Source organism: Elephantulus edwardii, unplaced genomic scaffold (genome assembly GCF_000299155.1).
Source record: "Elephantulus edwardii isolate Elephantulus edwardi_28Jun2011 unplaced genomic scaffold, EleEdw1.0 scaffold00025, whole genome shotgun sequence".
Taxonomy (NCBI): Eukaryota; Metazoa; Chordata; class Mammalia; order Macroscelidea; family Macroscelididae; genus Elephantulus; species Elephantulus edwardii.
This window is the reverse complement of record NW_006399775.1, coordinates 8,821,407-8,848,716: the sequence shown is the minus strand read 5'-3', so window position 1 is coordinate 8,848,716 and position 27,310 is coordinate 8,821,407. Positions and strand designations below refer to the sequence as shown.

General features: G+C 36.6%; 1 protein-coding gene across 1 annotated transcript in view; it reads right to left on the bottom strand.

Annotated features, from left to right (window-relative positions):
- Positions 1–27,310, bottom strand: part of SNTG2 (syntrophin, gamma 2) — a 644,399-nt gene that overhangs the window by 66,144 nt on the left and 550,945 nt on the right. The window contains exons 15-16 of the mRNA XM_006882917.1: positions 17,800–17,892; positions 5,389–5,499 (exon numbers count right to left, since the gene is read on the bottom strand). Coding sequence (XP_006882979.1) covers positions 5,389–5,499; positions 17,800–17,892 — 204 coding nt within the window. The remainder of the gene's footprint in view (positions 1–5,388; positions 5,500–17,799; positions 17,893–27,310) is intronic.

Here is a 27,310-nt window from a genome sequence, read left to right as displayed (position 1 = left end):
TCCCAGCCTCTCTTAGACTGGGATTCCACCAAAACCTGTCCACAATGGGCAGCTATTATGGTAATTGAGATCCCAGTGGTACAAGGTTCAGCATCACAGCAAACTCAGATTATTCGAGCACAGCAAACTGAAAGAAGAGTACTGTACAACTTAGAAGAATGTTCCAAAAGAGTAAGAAGGAATTGAAATGTAATCCCTTGAGCCCAACTTTTAAATACAAGGTCCCTCAAGGGACAAGAGGCTTAAATAAAAAACAACAAAACATTCCATAGGGCCCTCAACCCAAACAAGAGCAACGAATTACAGAGTCCAGCCACTTTACCAAACTCCAAAATGGAGACTAGTGCCTGGCGTTAAATGTTGTTGTTAAGTACCAATGCATAGCAACCCTGTAAACAAAAGATTTACCCTGTTCTATAAGTAGGGTCCTTTCTCTAAGTTCATAGAGTTTCCACAGGCATGTTAAGCAAGTGGATGTCACTACTGCTTCCAAACCTGTTTTAATCTGTGAGCTCTACCAAACATTGTTAACCATGTGTAATCATTATGGTATTTGAGGCACCAATGACACACGATTCAATATCACAGCAATCCCAAGTAAACTTGATACAGCGAAATGCCAGAACAGTGCTGCACCACGTAGGAGAATGTTCATTTCAAACATACTTAAGACCAGGCTCAAGGACCACAGTTCCGAGGGTCCTAATGGACTTTTAAAAAGCCTCATGCCTGCACACCAGGCTTTTATTGGCTGCAACAAGAGGCTTCCAGGCCTCACTCAGCACCAACCAAATAGTCTAGAGCCAACCCCATCCAACACAAGAACTCACCCTCCAGAGCCATATGGATTTTAAAAAATCCCAGGCCCATGCAAAAAGCTCTCATTGGCTCCAACAAAACACTTCTGGCCCAAACACAGCAGAAACCAAAAGTCTAGAAACAACCCCCATCCAACACGAGAACACACCTTTCCAAAGCCAAATGAATTTTTTTTTAAAAGCCAGGTCCGCACACCAGGTTCTCATTGGCTCCAACACTCAGCCCACACTCAGCAGTAACCAGTCCAGAGCCAAACCCCATCCAACATAGGTATTCACCCTCCAAAGCCAAATGGGTTTAATAAAAACCCCTAGCCAGTGTACCGGCTCTTATTGGCTCCAACAAGAGGCTTCCAGCCTACACTCAACACCAACCAAAGAGTCCAGAGCCGACTCCCATCTAACACAAGAACTTAACCCTCCTAAGCCAAGTACATTTAAAAAAATCCCAGGCCCACACATCAGACTCTCCAACAAGAGGCTTCTGGCCCACACTCAGCACCAACCAAATAATACAGAGCCAACCCCCATCCAACACAAGACCTTACCCCTCTAGAGGAAAATGGGTTTTTAAAAAAAACAGGCCCTTGCACCAGGCTCTCTCTCGCAAAGGTGTGATTTCTTGTTTTAGTTGAGGCTTTGGGTGTGGACTGTTGCTTGCAATAGAGTGTCAGCTGACTGGATGTGGCCTTGTACTTAAAAAGGCATTTGGTCAGCAGTTTGGAGCTGGTATCTAGTTTGGGAAGTATCAGTGTGGCCCCTGCCTCTGCATAAATGTCTTGACCCAGTTATTTTCCTGCTCCACTATCCACCAGAATACCCATCCACTTCTACCCACTCCCTTCAACATCTTTCTCCCATTGTCCAGCCCTTAATCTGATAGCTTGTATCTGAAGCTTCCTTGGCTTCTGTGATTCCAAACATGTCAGCTGCTGATAGTTTCAGATTAAGACAGACTAGGAAGAAGGATTGTTCATCCACTTCTAAAATAGGAGGCCTCTAAAAACCCTATGTACAACAGAACACACATAGAATAACAAAAAGGGCAAAAGAGGTGGAGCTTTCAAGTATGGAAATACAAAGGAAGAGGAACAGTTGTAAGCAGACACCAGTGATTGGGCATGGAATGTGAGAACCATGAATGTAGGAAAATTAGATATTGTTAAGGAGGAAATGGAACGCATAAATATTGACATACTAGGCATTGGTGAGATGAGACGGACAGGCATGGGGCATTTTGATTCGAATGATCATATGATATATTACTCCGGAGATGAAAAGATGAGGAAAAATGGAGTTGTTTTCATAGTTAAGAAAGTAATTTCTACATCCATCTTGAAGTACAGTATTGTGAGTAACAGGATAATATACATACACATACAAGGAAGTCCAGTGAATACCACAACCATTCAGATATATACACCAATAATCATAAGCAAAGAAGAGGAAACAGGAGATTTCTACCAACTTTTACAGTCAGAGATCGATCAAACATGCAATCAAGATGCATTGATAATAATGCATCTTGACTGGAATTCAAAAGTTGGCAACAGAGAATAAGAATCAGTAGTTGGAAAACATGGACTCAGTGACAAAAATGGAGCTGGAGAGAGAATGAATTTTGCAAAATCAATGACTTATCCTTAGCAAATATGTTTTTTAAGAGACATAAACGCAGGTTATAGACTTATTTCACCTGACGGTATGCATAGGAATCAGATCAATTACATTTGCGGAAAGAACCAATGGAGAAGCTCAATATCAGCTGTGAAAACTAGGCCCAGAGCTGATTGTGGAACAGACCACCATCTACTCATATGCAAGTTCATGCTGAAGCTGAGGAAAATTAAACCAAATCCAAGGCAACAAAAATAGGATTTTGAGTCTATCCCACCTGAATTTCAGAACCATCTCAAGAACAGGTTTGAGGCCTTGAACACTAATGAGCAAAGACCAGATGAGTTGTGGGAGGATATCAAGGGTATCATCAAGGAAGAGTGCAAACGGTTGTTGCAAAGACAGAAGAGGAAAAAAGACCAAAATGAATGTCAGAAGAGACTCTGAATAGTGCACTGGAGCGCAGAGAAGCCAAAGCAGAAGGAAGAACTCAAGATATTAAAGAGCTGAATAGAAGATTTCAAAAGGCAGTATGCGACGACAAAGTAAAATATTACAACAAAAGGTGCAAGGAGTTGAAGTCAGAAAATCAAAAAGGCTGAACTCGCTCCGCATTTCTTAAGCTCAAGGAACTTAAGAACAAATGCAAACCTAGAGTTGCTATAATCAAGGATGCTTTAGGCAGAATATTAAATGATCCAGGAGGTATTAAAAGAAGATGGAAAGAATATACTGAGTCACTGTATCAACACAAATTGGCAGACACAGAAGAATTTAATGAAACATACATGAGAAAGAGCCTGTGGTGATGAAGGAATAAGTTCATGCTGCTTTGAAGGAAATAGAAAAAATAAGTCCTCAGGACTAGATGGTATACCAATTGACATATTTCAGCTAACAGATGCTGATCTGGATGTGCTCACCAAGTTGTGCCAAGAAATCTGGAGAACAACCACTTGGCCAACTGACTGGAAGAGATCTATATTTGTTCCCATCTCAAAGAAAGGTGACCCAACAGGGTGTGGAAAATATAAAACAGTATCATTGATTTCACATGCAAGCAAGATTCGACTTGAAGATTATCCAGAAACGACTAGAACAGTACATCAGTAGAGAACTGCCAGAAATCCAGGCTGGATTTAGAAGAGGTCATGACCCTAGGGATATTGTAGGTAATGTTAGATGGATCTTGGCTGAAAGCAGGGAATACCAGAGGAATGTCTATCTGTGTTTCACTGACTATGTAAAGATGTTTGACTGTGTGGGCCATAACAAACTGTGGCTGACTCTGAGAAGAATGGGAATCCCAGACCACTTCACCATGCTAATAAGAAAACTACACTTGGACCAAGAGGCAGTCGTCAGAACGGGGCAAGGAAACACTGCATGGTTCAAAATTGGGAACGGCATACACCAGGGATGTGTCCTGTCTCCATACTTTTTCAACCTGTATGCAGAACAGAGTATCCGGGAGGCTGGGCTATATGAGGAGAACTGTGGGGTCAGGATTGGTGGAAGATCTATCAACAATCTGTGTTATGCAGATGACACACCTTGCTTGCTGTAACTGAGGAGGACCTGAAGCGCTTGCTGTAGAGGGTCAAGGACTGTAGCCTTCAATATGGATTGAGGCTCAATCTCAAGAAGACACACATTCTTACCACTGGACCAATTGGCAGCATCAGGATGGATGGTGAAGAGATTGAGATTGTTCACAACTTTAGTTTGCTTGGCTCCACTGTCAACACTCTTGGCACCAGTAGCCAGGAAATTAAAAGATGTATTGCGATGGGAAAGTCTGCTGTTAGGGACCTTTCCAAAGTTCTGAAGAGCAATGGTGTCTCTTTGGAGACTAAGGTGTGTCTGATACAAGGTCTTTGCAATCACTTGTTATGCATCATAGAGTTGGATTATGACTAGGGAGGATAGAAGGAGAATTGATGCCTTTTAGCTGTGATGCTACAGAAGAGTATTGAGGACAGCTAGGAAAACAAACAGATTCATCCTTGAAAGGGTCAAACCGGGTGGCTCCCTGGAGGCACAGATTCTGAGTCTCTGCCTAACATACATTGGACATGTTATAAGGAGGGACCCGTCCTTGGAGACGGACATCATGCTTGGGAGGGTGGAGGGACAGCTCTGGAGGGGAAGACCCTCTATGAGTTGGATTGATTCAGTGACTGGGGTAATCGCTATGGGAGTGTCAGAGACAGTGCGAATGACACAGGACAGAGCAGGGTTTAGGGCTGTTGTACATAGGGTCACTATGAGTTGCAAGCGACTAGAAGACGGCACATGACAACAACAACAACATCTAGTTTGGGAAAATGTGTGGAGAAGCTAGATTCCACAAAGATGTGTTTCCTTGTTTTGGCTGATTCTTGGGTGTGGTCAGCTTGCTTTCAATTGGGTGTGACCTAATTGGATTTCACCTTGTACTTAAAAAATCATTTGGTTGCTGTTAGAGGCTATTATCCAGTTTGGGAAGATACACAGAATATGGAAAAATAAATCGTTCATAATTTTAAAAGGACAACCCAATGAATTTGAATATTAGGACAAAGGTCCTCTCAAATAAAAGATAAGTATGCTTTCAATATTATGGGAAATTGATGATGCATTTAATGCAATTTATAAAGACCTTTTTGTAGTTATTTTATTTACTTCTATCTATTTGTAAATATTATTTACAGTCATTATCTAATAAGTAATAAATATATTATTGTCAGTTGTTCAATGTTTTTAACTAATGACATTTTTCATTATCAAATATGTATTAGTATACATGACTATGGTCTTTGTAAGAAAATTGATGCACGGTCTTTAAAACTTATTAAAAATGTAAGACTTTTAATTTTAGATGTATACCAGTAGAACAAAAATTTTGATCTGCTAACCATTAAATTTTTACTTCACACATCATTAGTTCAGTTAGATAAACTAAGTTCCCTACCTTCATCTCAATTTGTTTGGTGTCTAGATTCTGAAATAGCAGCTTTACACGAGTTTTTCCATCATCTGAAGATCCCTTAAGCTGAGAGAATTTAAACCTCCAGAGCACATTCTGTAAAGGAATGAAATGAATTAGTAATTCAGAAACAAAAGTGTATTGATTTAATGAACATCTATCAATTCATCAAATAAGTTATTTAATAAATGTAGACATTTACTTAATCTTTTATATTATGCATACAGTAAATAATGAGAGTATTTCTTCATTCTTTAATCTATGCAAACTGCTCTTCAGATTCATCTTTCCCCCTCCTCCTTCCAGTCTAAACTCCAAGAACTGGTTGAAATTTTATCATCATTGTTATCTATATTATCACACATTGTTTGTCTTTCCATCTTGCTTCTGTATATTTATTGACTCTCTTTAGTAATTTTTATTTGTTACTGTTTTTGAGAACTTAACCTAAAAATATCATAAGATTGTTGCTCCATTTTCTGCTTAGAAAATGGAAAAAAAAACAACAACCCCACCGCACTACAATGTCCAGTCTATATGAGACATGGTCTAGTGGAGTGCAGACAAAATGAAATACTTTAATCCTGACTGACACCAACCTCATCCGTGCCTGTGCACAAATCACTTAACCTTCATTTTTTCTAGACCAACTTGAAAAATGCAGATAGTATACCTTTTTAATACAACTACAAAAATTATTTAATATTTTCCAAGGTACTTGTAAAGATAAAATGTACTATATAAATTCTTACTCTTTAATAATAAAAAGGCTGCAGTGAATAAAGACTTAATGTGTGCATTTTATAAAAGATAATCTTTAATTATGGACCCTTTTAGTGTAATTTATCTTACCAAAGAAATGCAATATAGAACAGTAGGCTTTTGTAGCAAGCTATAAGCTGACTTTCTATTAAAAGCATTTTTAAATAAGGAATATATATATTCCCCTGTGGCATATTTTTAAATTGAGATTTAAAAAAAATGACATGCGGGGTAAAAATGGGAAAGGAAGTTTCAAAAGTACTTTCATCTCATCTGACAACTTTGATCTGTTTATTTACTACATAAACACTAACCTTATTCTTTGCAACAACTTTCATCACACTTTTATATTGACTTTTGGGGCTAACCAGAGTCTCTATAGTTCTTGGTAAAATATCAAAGCATATATACCTACTTGTTATTGTTTTGTTGTTATGTGCCGGCGTACCTACTAGGTTTTGAAAATTTTTTTCACACCAGAGGGTTAAAAGAACAATATTTCAAGCTTTTTTTAAAATTTTCATAGTGTGAACCCGAACTATGTCCACTCAGGGATTATTTGTAATTCTGCTTTCAGGAGTCAGGATCCTTTTAGAATTAGAATTACAGTGGTAAGTAAATCATTACCAACCCAAAGGTCTGCAGTTCAAATTCACCAGTTGCCCCATGTGGGAGTAATGGGATGTCTCCTTCTGTGTGATTAATTGCCTCTGAAAACCTAAATCTGGAGGATGTTTAGGTATGGATAGGTTCACATTCCATGGTACATAACAACTTTGGAATTAGAATATTCAGAAATCACTCTTCAGAGCAGGTGAGGAAGACCCTGGATGAGATGGACTGACACAGAGACTAGGGTAATGGGAGCAGGTATGTCAGAATGTCAGATATAGTGAGAATGGCGATTGGCTCAGGTTAAAGTAAGTCTCATAGGTTTGCTATGAGCCACAGTCAACCTGACAATATCTCTGTATCTATCTATCTATCTATCTATCTATCTATCTATCTATCTATCTATCTATCTATCTTTTGTTTCATTTGCTTATATTTTCTACTGCAGTGCTTATGTGGTTTAATATTACAAATGGATTTTCTATCAACTGAATGATTTTAATTTTGCCATGTGGATGGGTGGGGATATGACTAGGGTATGTTAGCTTAGCCACATAGGAACATTCTTGTGGCCTAGTGGTAAGGAACAGTTTCTGACACACTACATGCCATAAAGTACACCACTAAATCAAGCAGATTTAGTGGCAAATTTTGGGACTCTCACCTCAGCGAAGAAGCAGAGAAGGTAGAGTGTATATTCTCAGGGGCCAAAAATTCCTGTACAGGTTAGGGCCTATTGGAGTAGCAGCAGCAGCAACTGGAGCAGAGACCTGCCTGCCATGAGGAAGAAATGACCTTGGGAATCCTACCCCATACCAGCTCTAGAAACCTTCAGCCAGGCTTGCTAGAGGACTGCAGGAAGACACCAAGTTGACAGGGTAAAAAGAGCTTAAACACTGTCCTAAAGCCTTGAGACCGAAGCGAAAAGGCTTTGAGCACACTGCCAAAGCTGTCCAGACTGAGACCTTGTATCCTGTTGCCAACATCAGTGTAACCTGTTAACTTCATTAATAAATCCTATAATAGGGAATATGGCTCTGTATAGTCTTTGTGTTATTGAAATGAATTTTTGACCCAATAGGGGAGCAAGAATGGCTTGAAACAGTCCTGATAGGAGAAACAGATGTGGGACTGCATGGGACATGTCTGACATCATGGGGATTGGTTTCGAGTCATGGATGATGATGACGGGGACAGTTATCCTTTATTGAATTTGTAAAGGTCAGCTCTGGCTGTCTCCACATTGTCCTTGCTCCTTTATCACCTTCCTTAAAGTGAGGAATGACAAGTGTTTTCATTAGCTTCTTGGAAACTCATCTTCAAATGAAATGATTAGCATAGCCCAATACAAGGGTTCATACATATTGAGGCATTAACACTACTGAAAAAGATCGGCCAAGTGTAATGAAGGAAGAAGTTCAGGTTGCCTTGAAGGCATTGGAAAAAGACTAGGCCCCAGGACTTGATAAAATATCGACATGTTTTAACTATTAGATGCAGCCTGGGATGTGCTCACCAGTTTGTGTTAGAGAATTAGGAGGACAGACACTGGCAGACTGATTGGAAAAATCCACACTTGCTCCCATTCTTAAGAAAAGTGATCCAACAGAATGTAGAAATGATCAAATAATATCATTAATATTACGGCACATAACAACAACAATGACATGCAAATACAATCTTGCTTAAAATCATTTTAAAATGGCTAGAACCACACATTGACCAAGAACTGCAGAAGTTAAAATTGTATTTAGAAGAGGCCATGGCACCAGGGATATAACTGCTAACAGCAGACAGATCCTGGCTGCAAGCAGAGAATACCATAAGAATGCCTAATTATGTTTTACCGATTATGCAAAAGCAGTTGAATGTGTGGATCATAACAAACTATGGCTAACATTGTAAAGAACGTTACACTTTCACTTTAAGTGAACGAGAACACTTAATTGTGCTCATGGGAAACTGATACCAAGAAAATGTTGTCTGAACAGAGTACGGTTTAAAACTAAGAAAGGTATGTGTCACTGTTGTATCCTTTCTCCACACTTATTCAAGACTGCATAATAAGCAAATCATTTGAGAAGCTGGAATTTGTGAAGGAGAATGTGATATTAGAATCAGAGGAAGACTCATCAACAACTTGCATTTTGCAGATGATCCAACCTTGCTTGCTCAAAGTGAGGAAGACCTGAAGCTCTTACTGCAGAAGATCAAGGACTAAAGTTTTCAACATGGATTAGATATTAAAGAAGAAGATTGAATATCCTATGTCAAAAGAGCAAGCAGATACGTATTAGAAATAGAGTAGCCAGAATTCTCCTTGGAGGCAAAGATGGCAAAGCTCTGTCTTGCATACTTTCGGTATGTTCTTAGGAAAGGCTCCTTGGAAAGAGACATCATGCTTGGAAACAGTGACTGTAGCAGGGTGCTTGAGAGAGTCAGATTGTAAGGATGCCATTGGATAGGATAAGGTTCAGATCTATGAACACTATGAGTTGTACTTGATTTGATGTCACCTAACAACAGCAGCATATATAGTTTTTAAAAAAACCCATGACGACTGTAGGAGAAAAGATTTCTGTAGAAAAGAATTTTCTGTCGTAATTAGCAATTTTTAACTTGTGATGTGCTTTCTGCATTTATCTGAACTTCTTGGATACAATTCAAAACCAACTGATGTCCTGTCAGAAGTGAGTCCGAGGTGGGCCTCCAGCAGGAGCTTTTCATAAGCTCCAGATCACATGGAGATTCCTCATCTTTCTCCAATGAGGATTCAAATGACCAGTGATGATTCTTTTCAGTTAACAGCACATCTCCCTACTGACCAGGCCACAAGAGCCCTCTGCTATGTCCCTACAGACTACTTTTTCTGAAATAAAATGTCTAATTTCCATGATGAATGAGGATTCCACACACATATTCCTGAAAATGTTTTTAGATAATAGTTTAATTTCAAGACTAAATGGCCCTCCACATAAAGGTAGATATACCTTCAGAAAAGGCTTGCCTCCGGAAACTCTATGTATGAACAGCGCTCAGGCCTTTCATTCAGAGGGTCACTATGAGTCGTCTACGACTCCACAGCACCTAATAACAACAACAACAATACCTGTTATGTCAGAAGTGCTGTGATCTCCACATAAAAAGCTCGAGTGATACTTCCTTGACAAAATGTCAAAATAAAACCTTGGATTTTATATTTAAAAATCCATGCGAGGCATTTGGGTGAGCTGTGGAGCATTCATCAGCTTTATAAAACTGAAGTTTATCCTCATTTTAGAGAAAGGGAACCATCCCCTTTCTAATGAATTTAACAGTTAAATTTAGAGATGAGTAAGTGATAGTAAGGGAACTCCTTTGTGACAAACACACAGAAGTTTGGATGACTAACTGAAATTTTGGTGATTTGAATCGAGAGATGCCTCCGATAGGACTGACGATCTGTCTCACAAAGACCAGTGCCTTGAAAACACAATTAAGCAGTTCCACTCTGCACACATGGGGTCATCAAGTGTTGGAATTCACTTGAAGGCAGTTTGTTTGGTTTTGGGGTTTTGTTTGTTTATTTGCTTGTTTTGGTTTTTAAAAATGATATATGAATGGAGCAGCTCTAATTATTTAATGGATAAGGAATGCACTTTCAACCCAAAAGGACTCAGTTTGAATCCATAAACCCTGAACCGTGGGGGCGGGGGGAATGATCAATTTCCTACCATGTGATTTAGAGTCTCTTAAACTCTCCTAGGGATCACTTGAGTCTATTGTGATCTGAGGGTACATCAACATGTTACAGGAATCATGTTAATGCTTAAGTTTATTGTTACTGTAATAGGCTGTTTATCACTGCTCACTCATTTTCTGAACATATAAGGAGAATTAAAATCTTGACAATGGAAACTAAAATTTGAAGCTTTTATTGTAATAGTTTGATTTGCCATAGCATAAGGGTTTATGATATAAAAATAGGAGATATCCTATTAGAGCAAAATCATTATTTTTAATAGTGTCCTTTTGTGTCATCATGGAAAGCGATTCATGTTTTCCTTACTCTAAAACAAAATTTTCATATTCTTTCCTATAAGGAAGTCAATGTCTTTTCAAGTTTATTTTAAAACTGATCTTTATTTTCATCTGTAACTAAGCCCCACGTAGTTATGTGGTTCCAGACTCTTGGAAAGCAAAGTGTCTTGCAGGTACAAAAGGGGAGGAAGCCTAGCACCAGAACCCGCTAATGAGGACCTATATTAATCACTCTAACTATAGAAACAGAATTTTACTGGAATGTGTGGGAAACACTCAGATGGTAAAAATGAAAATTTGAAAGATAAGTTAACATTTAGAAACAAGGCCATCTTTCCAATATATCTCCAAGTAAAAGAAGGGAAAAAAATCTTTTTGGTTTTGTGTCTCATACAGCTCTTTCTTCACACACAAACTCTGAGTCCAGGATCTTAGATTATCCTAGGCTAACAGCCCAAACAAAGCAGCTTCTTCAAAGGCTCTTTAAAATTTCTCTTTCCACTTTAATTATCTTCATGCTGCCTAGTTTTTACATTGCCTGTCGTCAAGTTACCTGTAGTCCTTCTTGACCTTTGTTTTCAAATTCTCACTGCCAATCTCTCCTTCTTCCACTTAATTATTGACAGAATTAGGACGGAATCTCTTCCAAATCCCAGGGAACAAGAAAATAATGTAAAGATGAAATTCCAAAGCTAACTTGCCTTAATACAAGTTTGGAAATAAAGGCTGGTGAAATTTCTCCATTTAATTTCTAGCATGAAGTGAATGTGGGCAACATGGTGCCATGGGACAGCTGGAATAGCTTTCTAGTTTATTCCGGTTTAAATCCTTAAAATTACTCTCATAAAGAGAGTGTGAGTGAGTGAGTGTGTGTGTGTGTGTGTGTGTGTGTGTGTGTGTGTAATGGTCTTCTGATTTATTTTGCAGATGCTCGAAGAAATTCTTATCATCACATATATTTCATTTCCCACAGCATTTTACATTTTCTAAGCTTATTTACTTATTAATGTTGAAAACATTTGAAGTGGGATAAGTTAATCCTTGGACATAATCACTTAATTGGTTCTGATAAGTATAGGTGAGATGGAATAGGAAAATTGACCATACATATGGTTCTGATGAAGCTGTCCATACAGACAGACAGCATTAAAATCTGGGAAGTTCTCAAAACCTAGAGCATATTTTTCCTAAAAAAAAAAAAAGAAAAGAAAAAAAAAGGAGGGGTTAATAAGTACTGCTAAACATTGTGGGTCTATTTGTGACCCAAAAATAGTAAACAAATGATCCAATTAGGTAACAAATGTTGTACAGAAGTTCTAATTATTTTGTGCATATAAGCAGGGTAAATGAAAGTCTAAATATTTCTAGGCAAAAAAAAAATCTGTATTTTAATAATTATTTATTCAAAGGCTACATAGAGCAATAACATTGTCCTAATTATTTAGAAATTAGCTCTGTTCTTGAAAGAATTTAAAACTTATGGATGCTGAACTTGAAAATTTCATTGGACTTTGAAAGAAGGCATATAAGTAAACTAAGACAATATTATGAATATTTTCTATATTCATAGTTCACTGGAATGACATTTACTGCTTTTCTAGGAAAACTTTTCTTTTAAAAATAATAAAATATTTGTATATTCTTAAATGGAAATTTTCTATGTCAATTATATGAAGCAAAACTCTGGAATAATTCTGTTATATTATATCCTGTTTTGTGTCACTTTCAGTTGTTTTCTGAGTACCAACTAAATGTATCAGTATTTCACCAGCTTTCTTGAAATAAAGTGGTCATAAAAACAATGTGAAATCAGTAGTTCACCTTCAAAAGAAATCTTAGACTATCTACCTGAAGAAAAAGTAAACAGAACAAAACAAAAAAAAACATTATCTGGATCTTTAGACTAACTTGATTTAAAGAAAGTAAATATAACATGGACTGGATAAAACACTCAACTAATGAAAGCAAGGAAGAACTTTACCTAAAAAGGTAGAGCTTTTAGCAGTTCAGGAAGTCGGACTTAGAGCGCACTCAAAGCATGAACACAGCCAAGCAGTATGACAAGGAGTTGGTTTTCAAGATGCTGACCTAACAGACAAGGTATCCTCATGAGAATTATGATTGATTCTACTAGATAGAATCCCTTTTATGTCAAATTAAGGTCATAGGCTTTAGAAGGAAGATCCTGACAGAATATTTAACAGACACAATACAGATGGTTTGACTGAAGGATTGTTGCATTTCCTAATCATTGCATTGACATCCTCTGGTCTCCAGCTACCTTAACTAGAGACGCATAGTCTTACATATCATCTGCAGCTGTGAAGCTAGGTAGGCTAAGAGAGACAGTATTTCTCACACCGAGCAGTAAGACTTGAGTGAGAGTGGAGTGAGAGAATCTGGTGGCAAGAACTTGGTGGCAAGATCCTGGTGAGACTGTGGCGTTGTTTTGGAGAAACCATGGTAAGCTACAACCTACATTTGACTTGTCCACAGTTAAAGGCTCTGCATGCCAGATGACTGAAGAAGTGGATTTATAACTGTTCTGAAGCAAACCTTGCTGGATGATTTGGATTTGTGCTACTGAAATGAACAGGAACTTTGACAAATTGAAGAACGTTTACTAATTGTGTTTGCTGTTAATCTGGTTTGGGACTACTGGACAAAACTTGAGCTTTCCATGAGTGATATTCTTTGCCTCCCCCAATGTCCAGATTATTTCTCTAATAAACCCTACTCTCAGTACTAGAGTCTGGAATAGAGTCACTGTAATCATCTAGAGACAACTTTTTAACATGGATTACATATAAAAATCAATGAAACAAAAATCCTCAATGAAACAAAAATCCCCATGACTAGGTAACTAGGCAACATCATGATAGAGATAGAAAGGATTATAATTATCAGTAATTTCATCTTACTTGTATCCACCATCAACACCCATGGTACTAGCAGTAAGAAATGAAAGAACATATTGCATTTGAAAAATCTGCTGTCAAGGACTTCGTTAAGGTAAAGAATGATATGTTAAAGACTAAGTTGTGTACGCCCTTAGCCATGGCATTTTCTTTTGTCTCATACATGTGAAAGTTGCTTAATAAATAAGGATGGAAGAATTGTCTTTTAATTGTGGTTTGTCCAAGTGTAGTGAATATCCCATGAACTATCAAAAGAAATAAATCTGTTCTACAAAATTGTAGCCAATGTACTCTTTAAAAGTAAGGATGTTGAGCAGTTCCCTTACATAACGTGGGCATGTTATAAGGAGATGCCAATATTTGGCAAAGTACATTAAATTTGAACAAGGAGTGGATCAATAAAAGAGAAAGACTATAGATAAAATGGATTGTCACAGTGACTGCAACAATAGTTTAAATACAGCAGAAATTGTGAGGATTATTCACGATCAGGCAAAGTTTGGATCTTTGATATACAAAATGTTGCTTTGTGTTGAGGTTCGCAAGATAATATCAAACAATAAAAAAAATGTGCTGCATTAGTAATTAGGAAGTTTATCTTAAGCGACTGATGTATACATGAACCTGATTTTGTTTATTATAAAATATATTATGGGATTACAGTAAAGAGAAGATCTAACAAAAAGAAGACAAAGGCTTGACTAAGGAAGGATTTGATGTAGCATCTAAGGGAGAAAGGAAAATGACTAACTAAATAAAAGTAGAAAATCTATTCATTAAGTGAGTACATGCGCATCCTAAACTTGCACCCCTATCTCAAGATACTGCATTAATCCATGTCTATGGAATAGAAAAGCTTATCAGTTGAGTAGAATGAAATCCTGATTGTAAGAAGTGAAGAGCTTCTTGGGAGTTAGATTTTAAAGCAGTGATTTCTTCTAATTCTTTTCAGGCTGATCTGAATCTTCCAATAGTATCCTCATAATGATGCATAATATTCTGAGCCAGGGAGCTAGGTGGCTTCTTTCCTCCAACACTCCAGTGGATGAGGATGCTAAAGTGATTTGCCTGAAGGGAATATGTCAGAATACCACATAATACTCCCTTGTGAAGTCGTCTAGACACTAATCATATTCACAGATATTTACTTCTAAAGGTTGTGCCCCTTTTCCCGTCATATGTGTCAGGAAGGTGAAAACTGTGACTTTCAAGAAGAAAGCAAAGAGAATAAAACCAGTGTTGGGTGTCACAATACAAAGATTGTTGTGTTTACTCTGTGCTGTTACTGTAAGAATAGACTCAATTATCAGAGGGATGAGGATGTGCAGGGGGAGGTGGGTTTGAATCATGGAGTTGTACAATTTGATGGGGTGGGGTGGGAAAAATTGGAAGATTCTGTTTTCAATTTTTGTAAATAAATTAGTATTAAAAAATGTCAACTTTTTTACTTTGGTGGAAGAGAGGAAGAAGGGTAAAGTTGCAACAATGAATGAATGAAAATCAAACTTTTCTGTAAACTTTTGTTAAAGTCACAATTAAAATAAAAAATTTTATTAAAAAAAGAATAGACTCAATTTTGGAAAAAATGCTGTGTCTGGGGAATAAGGTACTGACAGAAACGTTAACACAAAGTATTTGGCCATGCCTAGCACAGCTATAATCATATTAGGAACGGCAGGTGTTGGAAACAGCATCAGTGGCTTTGTGTTTAGCTTTTTGAAATGAAGAATTCATGAGATTCTCTCCAGGTAAATGACTTGTTTCCACTGTGTACACAGAAGAAATTTACTACAGTAGACTAAGGGCCATGGAAGGACTCTCAGGTAGCAGTTAGGTGCACTATCTAATTAACTTGCCCTTAAGATGAATTTTAGAAAGTATCAATTTAAATGGCTTTCTTTAGACTCGGTAATGTAGTCATAAATTAGGCCTTACATTTACAAATTTTATTGAATATTAGTTTTCTTTCTCTAATACAAAAATTAGTTATTTCACACAGAGTCTTGTAATAGGGAGCTCTGGTGGCTCAGATAAAGAGCAGCACTACCAATCCAAAGGAATTTGGCTCTAATTCATCAATCACTCCATGGGAAAAGGATGGGGAATCTCCTCCTGTGGGATTTATGGGATTTATAGCTTCTGAAGATCTGCTGAAGGGTCAGCTATGAGTTGGTTCCAACTTGCCAGCACAAAATAACAGCATGTAATAAGGTCAACCCCATCTAGCTATAAACCAAATTATATTAATAGCATCTGCTAACTAGAAGGTCTGTTTGGAGTAAGTTCAGAGACATAAAATGATGCATACTTGACATAGATTTTATTCTCTGATCCTCAAGGCTGACAATATTGATCTTAATGTTGAATGGCAAATGTGAACACATTACTTAGTATCAAATTTTAGCAAACAAATTTTATTCTGATGTTATTAATAGTTGTCATCGAGTTAACCCTCTCACGGTGAAAACATGTGAACAGAGTAGATCTGTTCTACAAGGTTTTGAAGGCAGATTGACAGGCCTGTCTTCTGAGACACCTCTGCGTGGATATGAACTGATAATTCCATGGCTAGGAGTTGGGCATTTAACTGTCCACCTCCCTATAATCTTATTGGAAAAAACACATTCCAGCAAATTTCCCTAAAAAAAGAAATGAACAATGACCCCGGTAAATTTCCCCTCACTATAGACTAGAGCTGTGGTGGCCTAGTGCAAAAAAACTGCACTGCAATCCCAAAGGCATGTGGTTTGAGGCCACCAGCTGCATCTTGAGAGAAGGATGGGCAATCTCCTCTGGCGTGATTAACTGTCACTGAAAACCTGCCAGAGAGTCAGCTATGAGTCGATTCAAACTCTACAGTACACAACAATAATTAAACAATAGAGTAGTGCTTCTCAAAGTCTCCACTATTGTCATTTTGGGCCCTATAATTCTTTTGCTGTGAGCAGTTCTGCGTTGCACTGCAGTTCATTCATGATATGTCAATGCCAGACCCATGAGATGATAATCATAAATGCCTCAGACATTTCCAAATGATCCTAGGAGGAAAACTCATCCCTTGTTGGAAACTACTTGTCCAGAAGAATAGGAAGTGAGCAAGGACTAAAAGTATTATCTTACAAAGGCCCCATAAGAGCTGTAATAACTAATTCATAGAAGAAAGTGTTCATAGGTGTTAATACAAAGAGGTTTGGAAGTATGTGAAAATGAATGTCAACTTTTAGAAGATTTGATATAATTGTTTAGTTATTCAATGCTAAATAACTTTAGTTACACAATGCAAAATAAGCTAGTCTCAAATAGTGCACTGAAGCTATATTGAACAAAAAAATAAATGTTTCTGTAATTACTATGCATATTATAGCAAATGTGATAAAGACAGTATTTATCACACCAAGATTTCTCCATTGCACTCATTCTTAGCAGAATGAGTAAATATTTTAGCAGTATCTGGCAAGATATTGACTTTACATTTGCAAAACATTTCCTTAACACTTACGTTGTTTAATGAAAACATGGGTCTTTCACAAAGGTTAATGAAAATAAGTCTAAAAGCAATTTTACACTGATAATGTTGGTACTTCTATCACAAGAAAAGTCTAAAATAAACCCAAGCTTTTAAAATAGAAAGCAGTAAATTTTACCAATATTTTAAACTATTAAATAAAATATATTTGTATAATAATAATAATTCTATTATTACTGAAAATGCTCAGGCAGTATGTCAAACACGGTAGTGGTTGTTTCTTTTCAGAGTGTTTACTTTATTGTCACGGTTCCTTCCCCTGATCCTGGACGAAGAAATTCATACTGTGCTGTATTCTTTCAACTCTGATAGAAATTATTTTCTCCTCATATTAATTAGTTTGTTGTTTTATTGTCTAGGGTCAGAGGCTTATGGAACTCCAGGGGCACTGAATTAAAAGCAAGACACTCTGTGACAGCATAAATTATCCATACATGCATTACATAATCAAGTAAAACTAGTGACTATCAGACATATTCAAGTGTTAAATTCTATGACATGTGAATTAAGGTCCACTAAAACACAAGGGTGCCATGGATTTATTGCTTGTTATCTTACCTTTGTCTTGCTGTCAAAACAGGTGAATCCCAAAGCAAAATCCACTGTGAAGCACAGCATTTCTCCTTGCCAGCTGCACATATACGTTTTGGACTAGAAAAAAGTATCAATTTTGAGAAAACATTCTTGCAATATTCCCCCACCCCATTTCAGAAAATGTTTTCTAAAATACTCCTATTATGCAAATTACATGCTTACATTTCAAAGTTATATACAAGTTATACACAAGTTAAACCAGCTTAACTTGAAGGATTCAAGTCACATGCAACTTTCATTAACATATTTTATGCAAAGAAATTCTTTCCAGAGTTTTGTCTATGAACAACTAATTTCATGTTTGCTAAAGTTAGATAATCTTTTATATGCATCACTCTACCTACAACAAATGAATATAACAACCAGATTAACCAATATTTATTCTTCAAAGCATTTGCTAATGTACATGTTATAGACTATTACATTTTCTGCATGTTAACTTACTATAAAATCCATTGAGTGGTATCATCTTTCTTTTGCCCATACAATATCTCAGGATAAAATGCTAATACCTACATGATGGGTAAGTGACAATTATTCTCTAATTTAATACAGACATAAAGCTTTCTTGAGAAATGTTCTAAAGAGCATGGGAGTTTGAAGTGCCACCAAAATGACAAAGAAAACAAAGGCAATACCAAGAAAACAAACAAAACCCCAATAACAAAAAAAAACCTAAATAGCTGGAGCCATGACTTAGCCCTGGTGTTTCACCTAATAGTTCTGATGGCACAGTCTGTAGGTGATTCTGCTGCTAACTCAAAGGCTGCACTTCATTGGAGGTTCAAATCCGCCACCAGCAGCTTCTTGGGAGAAAGACAGACAATCTCTTCCTGTGTGATTTACAGTCTCAGAAACCTTCTGGAAGATCAGTTATGAAGTTGGTTCTGACTCAACGGTCCTCAATAGTTGTAGTAGAATAGAATGATGATTTGTTTTGGCTGAGAGGTCAGCCTCTACATAGTTTCAAAAGGGTAAAAGGCCTTAAGTATTTGTCCTTACACTTCTAGTCATATTAGATGAAAATACTTCAAGACGGAAAATTTTGCTTTACATTTTTCACACTACTCTAAAAGTATACATCTAAATATAAATAATAAAAGTATGTTGATAAATATTACCTAACAATATCCTTTACAATTTTCCTATAGGGAGCTGAGGCTCAATGGTAAGGAATTATGCTGCTAACCCAAAAGAATGTGGTTTGAATCCACTAGCTGTACCACGGGAAAAAGATGGGCAATATACCTAAATAACTTGCCTCTGGACACTGTCTGAGCTTGGATAAATATCGATAGTTGTAGAGGGGTTTCAGGCCTTTTGTTCATAGGGTCACTGAGTCATGCGTAACTCGAAGGTAATCAACAACAACAACATACACCTGAGCGATTTATGATTTACTGCATTTGAAAACCTGCTGAAGGATTTCAGGTGGAAAAAAAAAAAAAACCTAACAAAAAACAAAACAACTTTTTGAACCGGGAAAAGAAAATAATACTTTTTGAATACTTATCACTTCTAACTCAATGGCACATAACCACAGCACTATATAATAGGTGATTAACATTTATGTTTTCTGAACCTGAACACTATTTACACTTTATTGATGAAGAAAAGATAGAGCATATATGCACAATGACTTGTTTACACATCTAACAAATGGGGAAAGTGGGAGGCCCTCCTCCGACTTATTTTTCCCTACACTTGGCATTGGCATCTACGTGCATAGGATAGAATCATGTGTGAATGGAGTATGCCAAAAATATTTACTAAAATATAAAGAATTATTTGCTACTTTAATACTTTCTCTCTTGTTCAGGAAGCTCTGGGCGTCAAACAGTAGAACTCCCAACCCAGAGGCAGTTGTTTCAAATCCACTAGTTGCTCTGAGACCACCTCTGAAAACCCATGGAAGGGCAGATGTGAATTCAGATTCTACAGCAACGACTGACTAGACTTGATCTCTTACTTGACAACAATCTATTGTTAAATAAATAAACACTTTGGTTATTCTTTTAAATTTGTCAAAAGCAGCAAATTTCACAATAAGCAGAGTAAACCTTGTGTTTACGCACTAATCTGTAGTGACAAAATTCACATCAATTTCACCATATGATGTGGTAGGAAACACAAAAGTATTTACTTATTAGTAAATAAACATAAATAAGCCTGTGCTTTATCTTGTATACAAGATACACTATCACTGTTAGAATTGTAAGTTTGAAAAAAGGCTTTGATCAGAATTTCTGATGTGGTAATAGTATTAATATATAGTGTAGTCATACACTATATATTAATATGTAAGCTCAAGTAAATGCTTACTTTTTCTATTAGGCAATTCAAGGTTGTCTGACCACCACAATCCCTGATGAGGTTACCAACACATTAGCGCAGAAAGTGCAGTGCAATCCCCTAGAAAGAGAAGGGAGACAGCATGTACACTTAAGCAAGAGGAAGAGTCTATTTACTTTGATCTTAAACTCCTTTTATCTCCCTTTATAGAGTCTACCTCTTCAACCTTAGTGATCTCCTACTTTGCATAATCACCCAAGAAGTTCCCAGTCAATATCGTACAATAGCAAGACTCCAGGAAACATCCTTCCAACTACTGTTGCTAGGGGGATGCTTCAGAGAAAATTGGCTTCAGCATAGGACTAGTGAGTTTAACTTGCTCATATTTGAGAGAATATAACTCAGAGAGGGAGATGGGTTGCCATTAGCACAACTGATGAAAACTTCTTAGTTAAAATTTATCTCTTCCTAGTATTTGGAAGTCTACGGGATAATTGTAAAATTGGTGATGTTCACACAACTGAAGTTCGGAAATGATTCAAGTTCTAGAATGTAAATCTAGTGGTTATAAAACAGGAAATATAAGTATTCCTAATGTAATTGCTATATTGCACATAGACTAAATAACTAACATCATAAGATGTACAGAAACTGTATACATTAATTAATTGCCTTGGAAGGTAGTTCATCATTTTTATCCTTTCTTTGGTCTTATATTTGAGGAAGAAGGAAAAAGTCTATGCAGAAAGGTTGTCTATAGCATATGGTGTATTTGCATAAGCTCTAAAGAGACTTAGGAGAGGGAAAAGAAAAGGATTCAGTTTAAGGTGTCTTTGGCTATATAAAATCCCATTTTCAGAATTGGATCAGTCAATAGCTTTCCAGACACACAGAGTATTTTATTGTTTGCATTTTTAGAATCAGGAAGAAGATACTTATTAAAAAATAACCTTAGGCTCTCCTTTAGAGCTGTACTTACTGTCACAAAGCAATCATATTATAATACTTTATAAACAGGCATTTCAATTTAGTGAACATATAAGATGCAGTAATTATTTTCAAACTCCTCTTACTCATACTCCTTGCTTCTTTTTGATACGTTAGGAAAAAAAAGTCAAATTGGCACAAGTATCCTAAACTCTTTGAAAAATATTTCAATTACAGTCTTTTTTAACTCTTAGAGGGTGCTGGTGGTGTTCCTGTTTACATGCATTATATTTTTTAAAAATAGTCTTTTTTAAATGGCAGCCTTGTGGATTATTCAACTTTTATAACTCTTGCAACTTCAAAATTATTTGTAGTTTTCTACAGTTTTCATTTCCCTCCTGTGTAGGGGAGAATGCAACTAACTTAAGAAACTTAAGATAAATTTGTGGAAAGTATCCATGACACCAAGGTTATGATGATTAATTTATTTAAACAATGATAATTAGCTCTTATAGCTATATGACAAATACTTAAATGGCTTGACTAAAGGATAGAAAATTGCTTATCTTACTCACTTCAGGCTTAACACATTATATGGTGCCTCACAGGAAACACATTCACCTGTTAACCTCATGAGTAAGCATCTAATAACATTTTTAAATAAAGTTGTGAGTTCAGAAAAAAAGTCCTAAGTACCAACTTATACATAACTCAACAAAATGTAAACTATCTTTTCTAATATTTTAAGAATGTTTTTGTATCAGAAGATATCAAAAAGGTCTTTTTAGTAAGAGTGCAAAGGGTATGAAGCTCAGCTTTCAGAACAAAAGGGACTACCCTCTCTCCCCCCCAAAATCAAACCCAAAACAATACAAATTATTTGAAATCCACTTGCTTTGAGTCAGTTCCAACTCAAGGTGACCCTTGATTGTTCTTTGATGTAAATCTGAATGGTAATAGTGCCTTATCCTTCTCCTATGGAGTGGCTCATACTGACCTTTCAGTTAGCTGCCTAACTTAAAACCCACAATACCACCAGGGTTTCTAAGCAGTATTAAAGAATAAGTGTATAAAACCAAGAACAGTAGTAAAGAACAAACATTTTTTTAGGAAACTGTCAAAAACCTAAAGCTCAGGACTACCTAGGGAGTTAGAAATACAAAACAAAGATACCAAAAACAGAAGAAGCTTTCTTACTTGTGCTTTGAACTATAAAAACAAATATGAGACAACTCTCTTGCTTAAGCATAATGTTACATCTAAAAACACAAGACAGAAATAACCACTTTTTAACTCCTTGTAAGGAAAATGATCTTAAAATAATACACAAAACTACAACAGCATTAAAGAAGCAAGAATCCAGCAAAAATAGAATTGAATATGCATTTAGCTGACTTAGTTAAAACTTTGTGTCCCCGGTGAATGCTAACCCAGGCATGTATTAGAGACATAAACTAGGTGTTAATATAGTGATGACACCAAATTCTATAATGCCTCAGAAATTGTAAGATTCTAAGTAAAAATTTTTTAGAGTGAAAATATGGCTTAGTTTTTACCTTATACCTCAGACTGGGCTGGTAGAGGGGATTGGCATAGTGATCAAAACAAAAATTGTTCCTTACTTCATGGACGAACTTTGAAAATATTGTTCTCTATAAATGAATGCTGGGAAGATGAACAAGGGGTTATGCAAGCATGCATTAGGAAAAATCTAACATAATCAAGGAATAAAAAGTGTCCTTAAGAAATAGACAGTTAAGCTTAACAATGAAGGACCTGGGTTGTTTCTAGCTCTTTGCTATTATGAACAAAGCCACAATAAACATGGGTGTGCATATATCTGCTTGCGTGGCGGTTATGGTTTCTTTAGAGTATATTCCCGGTAGTGGAGTTGCTGGATCAAATGGTATTTTTATTTCCAACTTTTTGACAAAGTGTCATATTGCCTTCCGTAGTGGTTGTACCATTTTACACTCCCACCAACAGTGAATAAGGGTTCCAGTTTTTCCACAACCTCACCAGCATTTATTGTTTGCTGTTCTGTTAAGTTTTGCTGTTTTTATTGGGGTGAGAGGGCCCCATCAACAAATAAATGGCTAGAGAAGCTTTGGTATATTCACACCATGGAATACTATGCTTCATTGAAAAACAAGGACCTCATGAAATAGTATACAAAATGGGTGACCCTAGAGGACATTGTGCTGAGTGAAATATCTCAGTCACAAAAGGACAAATACTGCATAGTGTCACTGTTATAAAGTGGGACTGACATCAGAGTTGGTGGGAAACTATGAGGGGATAAATAATGTATACTGAATTGAAACTGATGAGGGAGAGAACTATTTAAGAGGAATATATGATTAGGTATTATTGTCATGATAAGAGTCCAGAATGAAAGCTGCATAGTGGAGTGGACTTGGGGACTGGAATTGTAGAATAATGAAAATTTTTTTTTTAACTTTTCAAAGAGAAAAGCCAACTGGGGGAACTGTGGGCAAGGAAGAAAGTGTATAACAATGGATGAATTGAAATTCAGTTTCTGTAACCTTTCATTAAAATAAAATTTAAAAAAATACAGCACACCAACAACAATGAAGGAATTGCTTATATGTAGGAGCAATGGAAAGAGCACTCTACCACCTTTTTTCAGTGTACCACAGTGAATGGCCTGTGTGTACTCAATGCTGGAAGCTAAACTGGTACATGCTTCAGAGCTTTCAGAGTAAGACAGCCTGGTAAGAAAAGCCTGGTGAATTATTTTCAAAAATCAGCCAATGCAAACTTGATGTATTACATAGCTTATTATCTGATATAGTTCTGAGAGATACAGACTCAAGATTGGAAAGCGGACAAGATACATGTAGTCACAACAACAAACCATAACAATAATGAAGGCAGTGCAGTAATGGATCAGAGCAGAATCACAGGCAGCCAACCAACAGGGAGTGCTACACACTGGTGAGCCTGGAGCTCATGGACAGAGGTGAGGGTGCAGGGATAAATAGCTCGCTCTACAGGCCCCATGGATGAGGTGTAAGGAGTCATATTACAAATAAAGGCCAAAGCAAAATCTCAAAATAGCTGTAAATTGCTTGATCACCATTTTGCTTTAAAATATCTCATACTGGGAACAGTATAAATTAGAGAGGAGACAAATGTGCCATGAAAATTAAAGAGGTTATATGAATGTAGGAGATTATCCTTTTTCTTGAAATCATTACTGCAAGAAGGCAAAACCTGATGTCTTGTCCTAAATTCATATAGCTTATTAGTAGAGGGCAGAGTTCAATATTCCAGTCCTAGATGTATGTCCCTTTATTTTAAGCTCTGGCACTGGTCCTTTATGTTAAGCCCAGTTCAGCACTCAGTGTAAATAGACTATCTGCAATATTGTTCCTTATTCCATGTAGTATGCATAGGCTTTCCTATGAGTCTAGTCTTATGAATAAAAAACTACATTCTGTATTTCTAGACATACTTGAACAGCTATCAGACAAAAGGTCAGTGGTTCAAATCCCACCCACCACTCACTGAGATGGAAAGTTATGGCAACATTTACCTATTAAAATTTATAGTCGTAGAAATATAATGAAGCAGTATGTGTTTGACCTATAAAAGCCCTATGAGTTAGACTCAACTCAATGGCATTGGATTTGGTTTTGATTCTGGTTATTAATGTGGAATTAGGCCATTAGTTTGTATTTTATTAATAACTATAATATTAAGTATATTTCCACGTATGTATTTGTCATTTGTACATGTGTTTTGGGAATTGTCTCAAGGAGATTTTTTTGTATTTTTAAATTCATTATAGATATTTACTATTGGATTTTTTTTTACTATAGACCTTTGAGATCTTTACGTATTTTTAAGCACTTTTTATTTATCAGAAAACCTGGTAACACAACAGTTAGATGACTGATGACTTACTGAAAGGCTAGAAGTCCAAATCTGGTCAGTAGCTCTCTGGGAAAACGAACTGAGATCTAGTACCATAATTACCATTGTTATGCATTGTTGAGTTATGACCTAGAAAACTTAGAGGGCTAGCTGTCATTCAAACATTCTTGGACAGCACCTAACAACAATAACAGCAACAAACTTTCTCATCAGATACATGATTTGCAAATGTTTTACCTTGTTTGTAGCTTTCATTATCATCCTCTTAATAGTATTTTGCAAAAAACTATTAAGTGTTAACAAAAAAACTAAACTCTGCCTGTGAGATAATTTCAAGTCTCAGAGATTCTTTATAGAGTTTTTAAGGTTAATCTTTATGAAAGAAGATTGTCCATCTTTCTCTTTTGCGTACTTGGCGGATAAGAATTGCTGATGTTTTGCTTAGCAGCACAGTATGTAACATACAATGCCACAGGAGCTTCTTAATCTTTGCTGACTAAAAGACACCAACTATTTATTGTCTGAGAAAATGTTGCGACCTCAGAGCTGATCCCTGTCCTATCCAGTGCCATCCTCATCATCTCTAACCCACTTGACCCCATCACTGCAGTTACTGTGTCAATCTATCTCCTTGGAGGTCTTCCACGTATGTATTGCGGACACTCCATCTTTCCTAGTATGATAGCTAACAATTAGGCCGATTGAATTCTTGCGATTTGGTCTTTAAAAAAATATTTTACTGCCTCTGTAAGCCTGCTAGAGGGTCATCTATGCATTGGTTTTGACTCAGTGGCAAAAAACAACAGAACTCCTTTGCCTTTTCCTACAGATTTTAGAATTTTCTTTCCTGATCGCTTACTTACAAATCAATCAATCAATCAAACAGGCTGAAATTGTGATATAAATTGTTTTAAGTAAAAATATAAATCTATGTTGAATTCACTATTCTCAGTCTTTGATTTTGTGAACCTGGTATGTCCTTCAATTCGTTTAGATTTTTTTAAATTTGTTTTATCAGAATTTTATAGTTTCTAGCGTATTTATTCTATACATGCTTTATAGCAATAAATGCATATGTTCGACATGAAGAAGTCTTAAAAATATAAATTCCAACTTTAAGAACCTCAAATAAGAAGAGTAGAATAAACCTGAAGAGAAGGAACACAATAAAGATATGCACAGAAACCCATACATTAAAATCAATAAAAAGTTTTATCTGAAAAGTAACTAGTAGAGCTGTTTCTTTTGTATAAATTGTCTAGAGAATTAAGTTCTACCAGATGAGTAGAGAAAAATAAGCCTACTCTGTCTTTCCAAAAGCAGCAATCTCCAGTTCGTTAATTTAAATACCAAAACCCACCTTACTTGTTTACTTAGTGGCTGCTTCCTGATGTTGTTGTTGTTATGTGCCCTGGAGTCGCCTGCGACTCATAGCAACCCTATGTACAACTCATATGTCTATGAGTCGCTTCCTGATACATTATTTTTAAAAAAACATTATAAAGTAAACTTCACTGCTTTTGAAATTCCAGCTTAACACTTTCTGTGATAGTCTCCCGGGCTTTGAAGTGCCACTGTGCTATTTGTTCTATATTTAGAACAAACATAAGCTAGAGCTGTGCAGAACAGCACAGAAAGAGCACTGTGAGCTTTTCTGCTTATAACCCTACTGACCAGAAAGGCACAGTCCCCAACAGGAAAGAAATTACACAAAGTGGACATGATGACCTTTCTTTAGTTAGGGCCTCTACCTGTGCACAACACCAAAGTGCCTTTGGAATCACAGCATCGATGGAGAAAACAGCTGTAAGTATTTTGGTCAGAACTGTTTAAATCACCTTTAAGTCCTCCTGCCAGTTACTCATCATTCAGGTGAGAACAGAATGACTAAAGTAATCTCTACTTCTGAATCACGTGCTTTCATAAGCATTTAGTTGATCTACTACATGCTTATCACTGTAAGGAAATAAAGACATGACCCCTGCTCTCAAAAGGCACTTCATCTTAAAAAAAGGAAATAATTGAGACAAGTATTAGAGCTGCCTGCAAGGAGCAAAATCTTGTGGGGCATTACTGGTCAGCAAGCTGGAGGACCAAGAGTAAATGGTGATGCTCATAAGTTTTAAGAAACAACTTAATAGAGGAATTGAGCCTTGGGTTGAGACTTGAGAGGACTATTGTTGGCCTAAAACTCTTCTGTACAGGCCATTACTTGTTAGTTTCCCTCTGTGCACAGTGAGCCTAATCACTAATCAAGGCTTTCAGGACTCCTGGTTGGCTCAATGAGGATTTCTTTAAATATCTTTTGCTTAATGCTTGAACATCTCTGCAGAAGATAAAATGTGTTGCAGTGGCG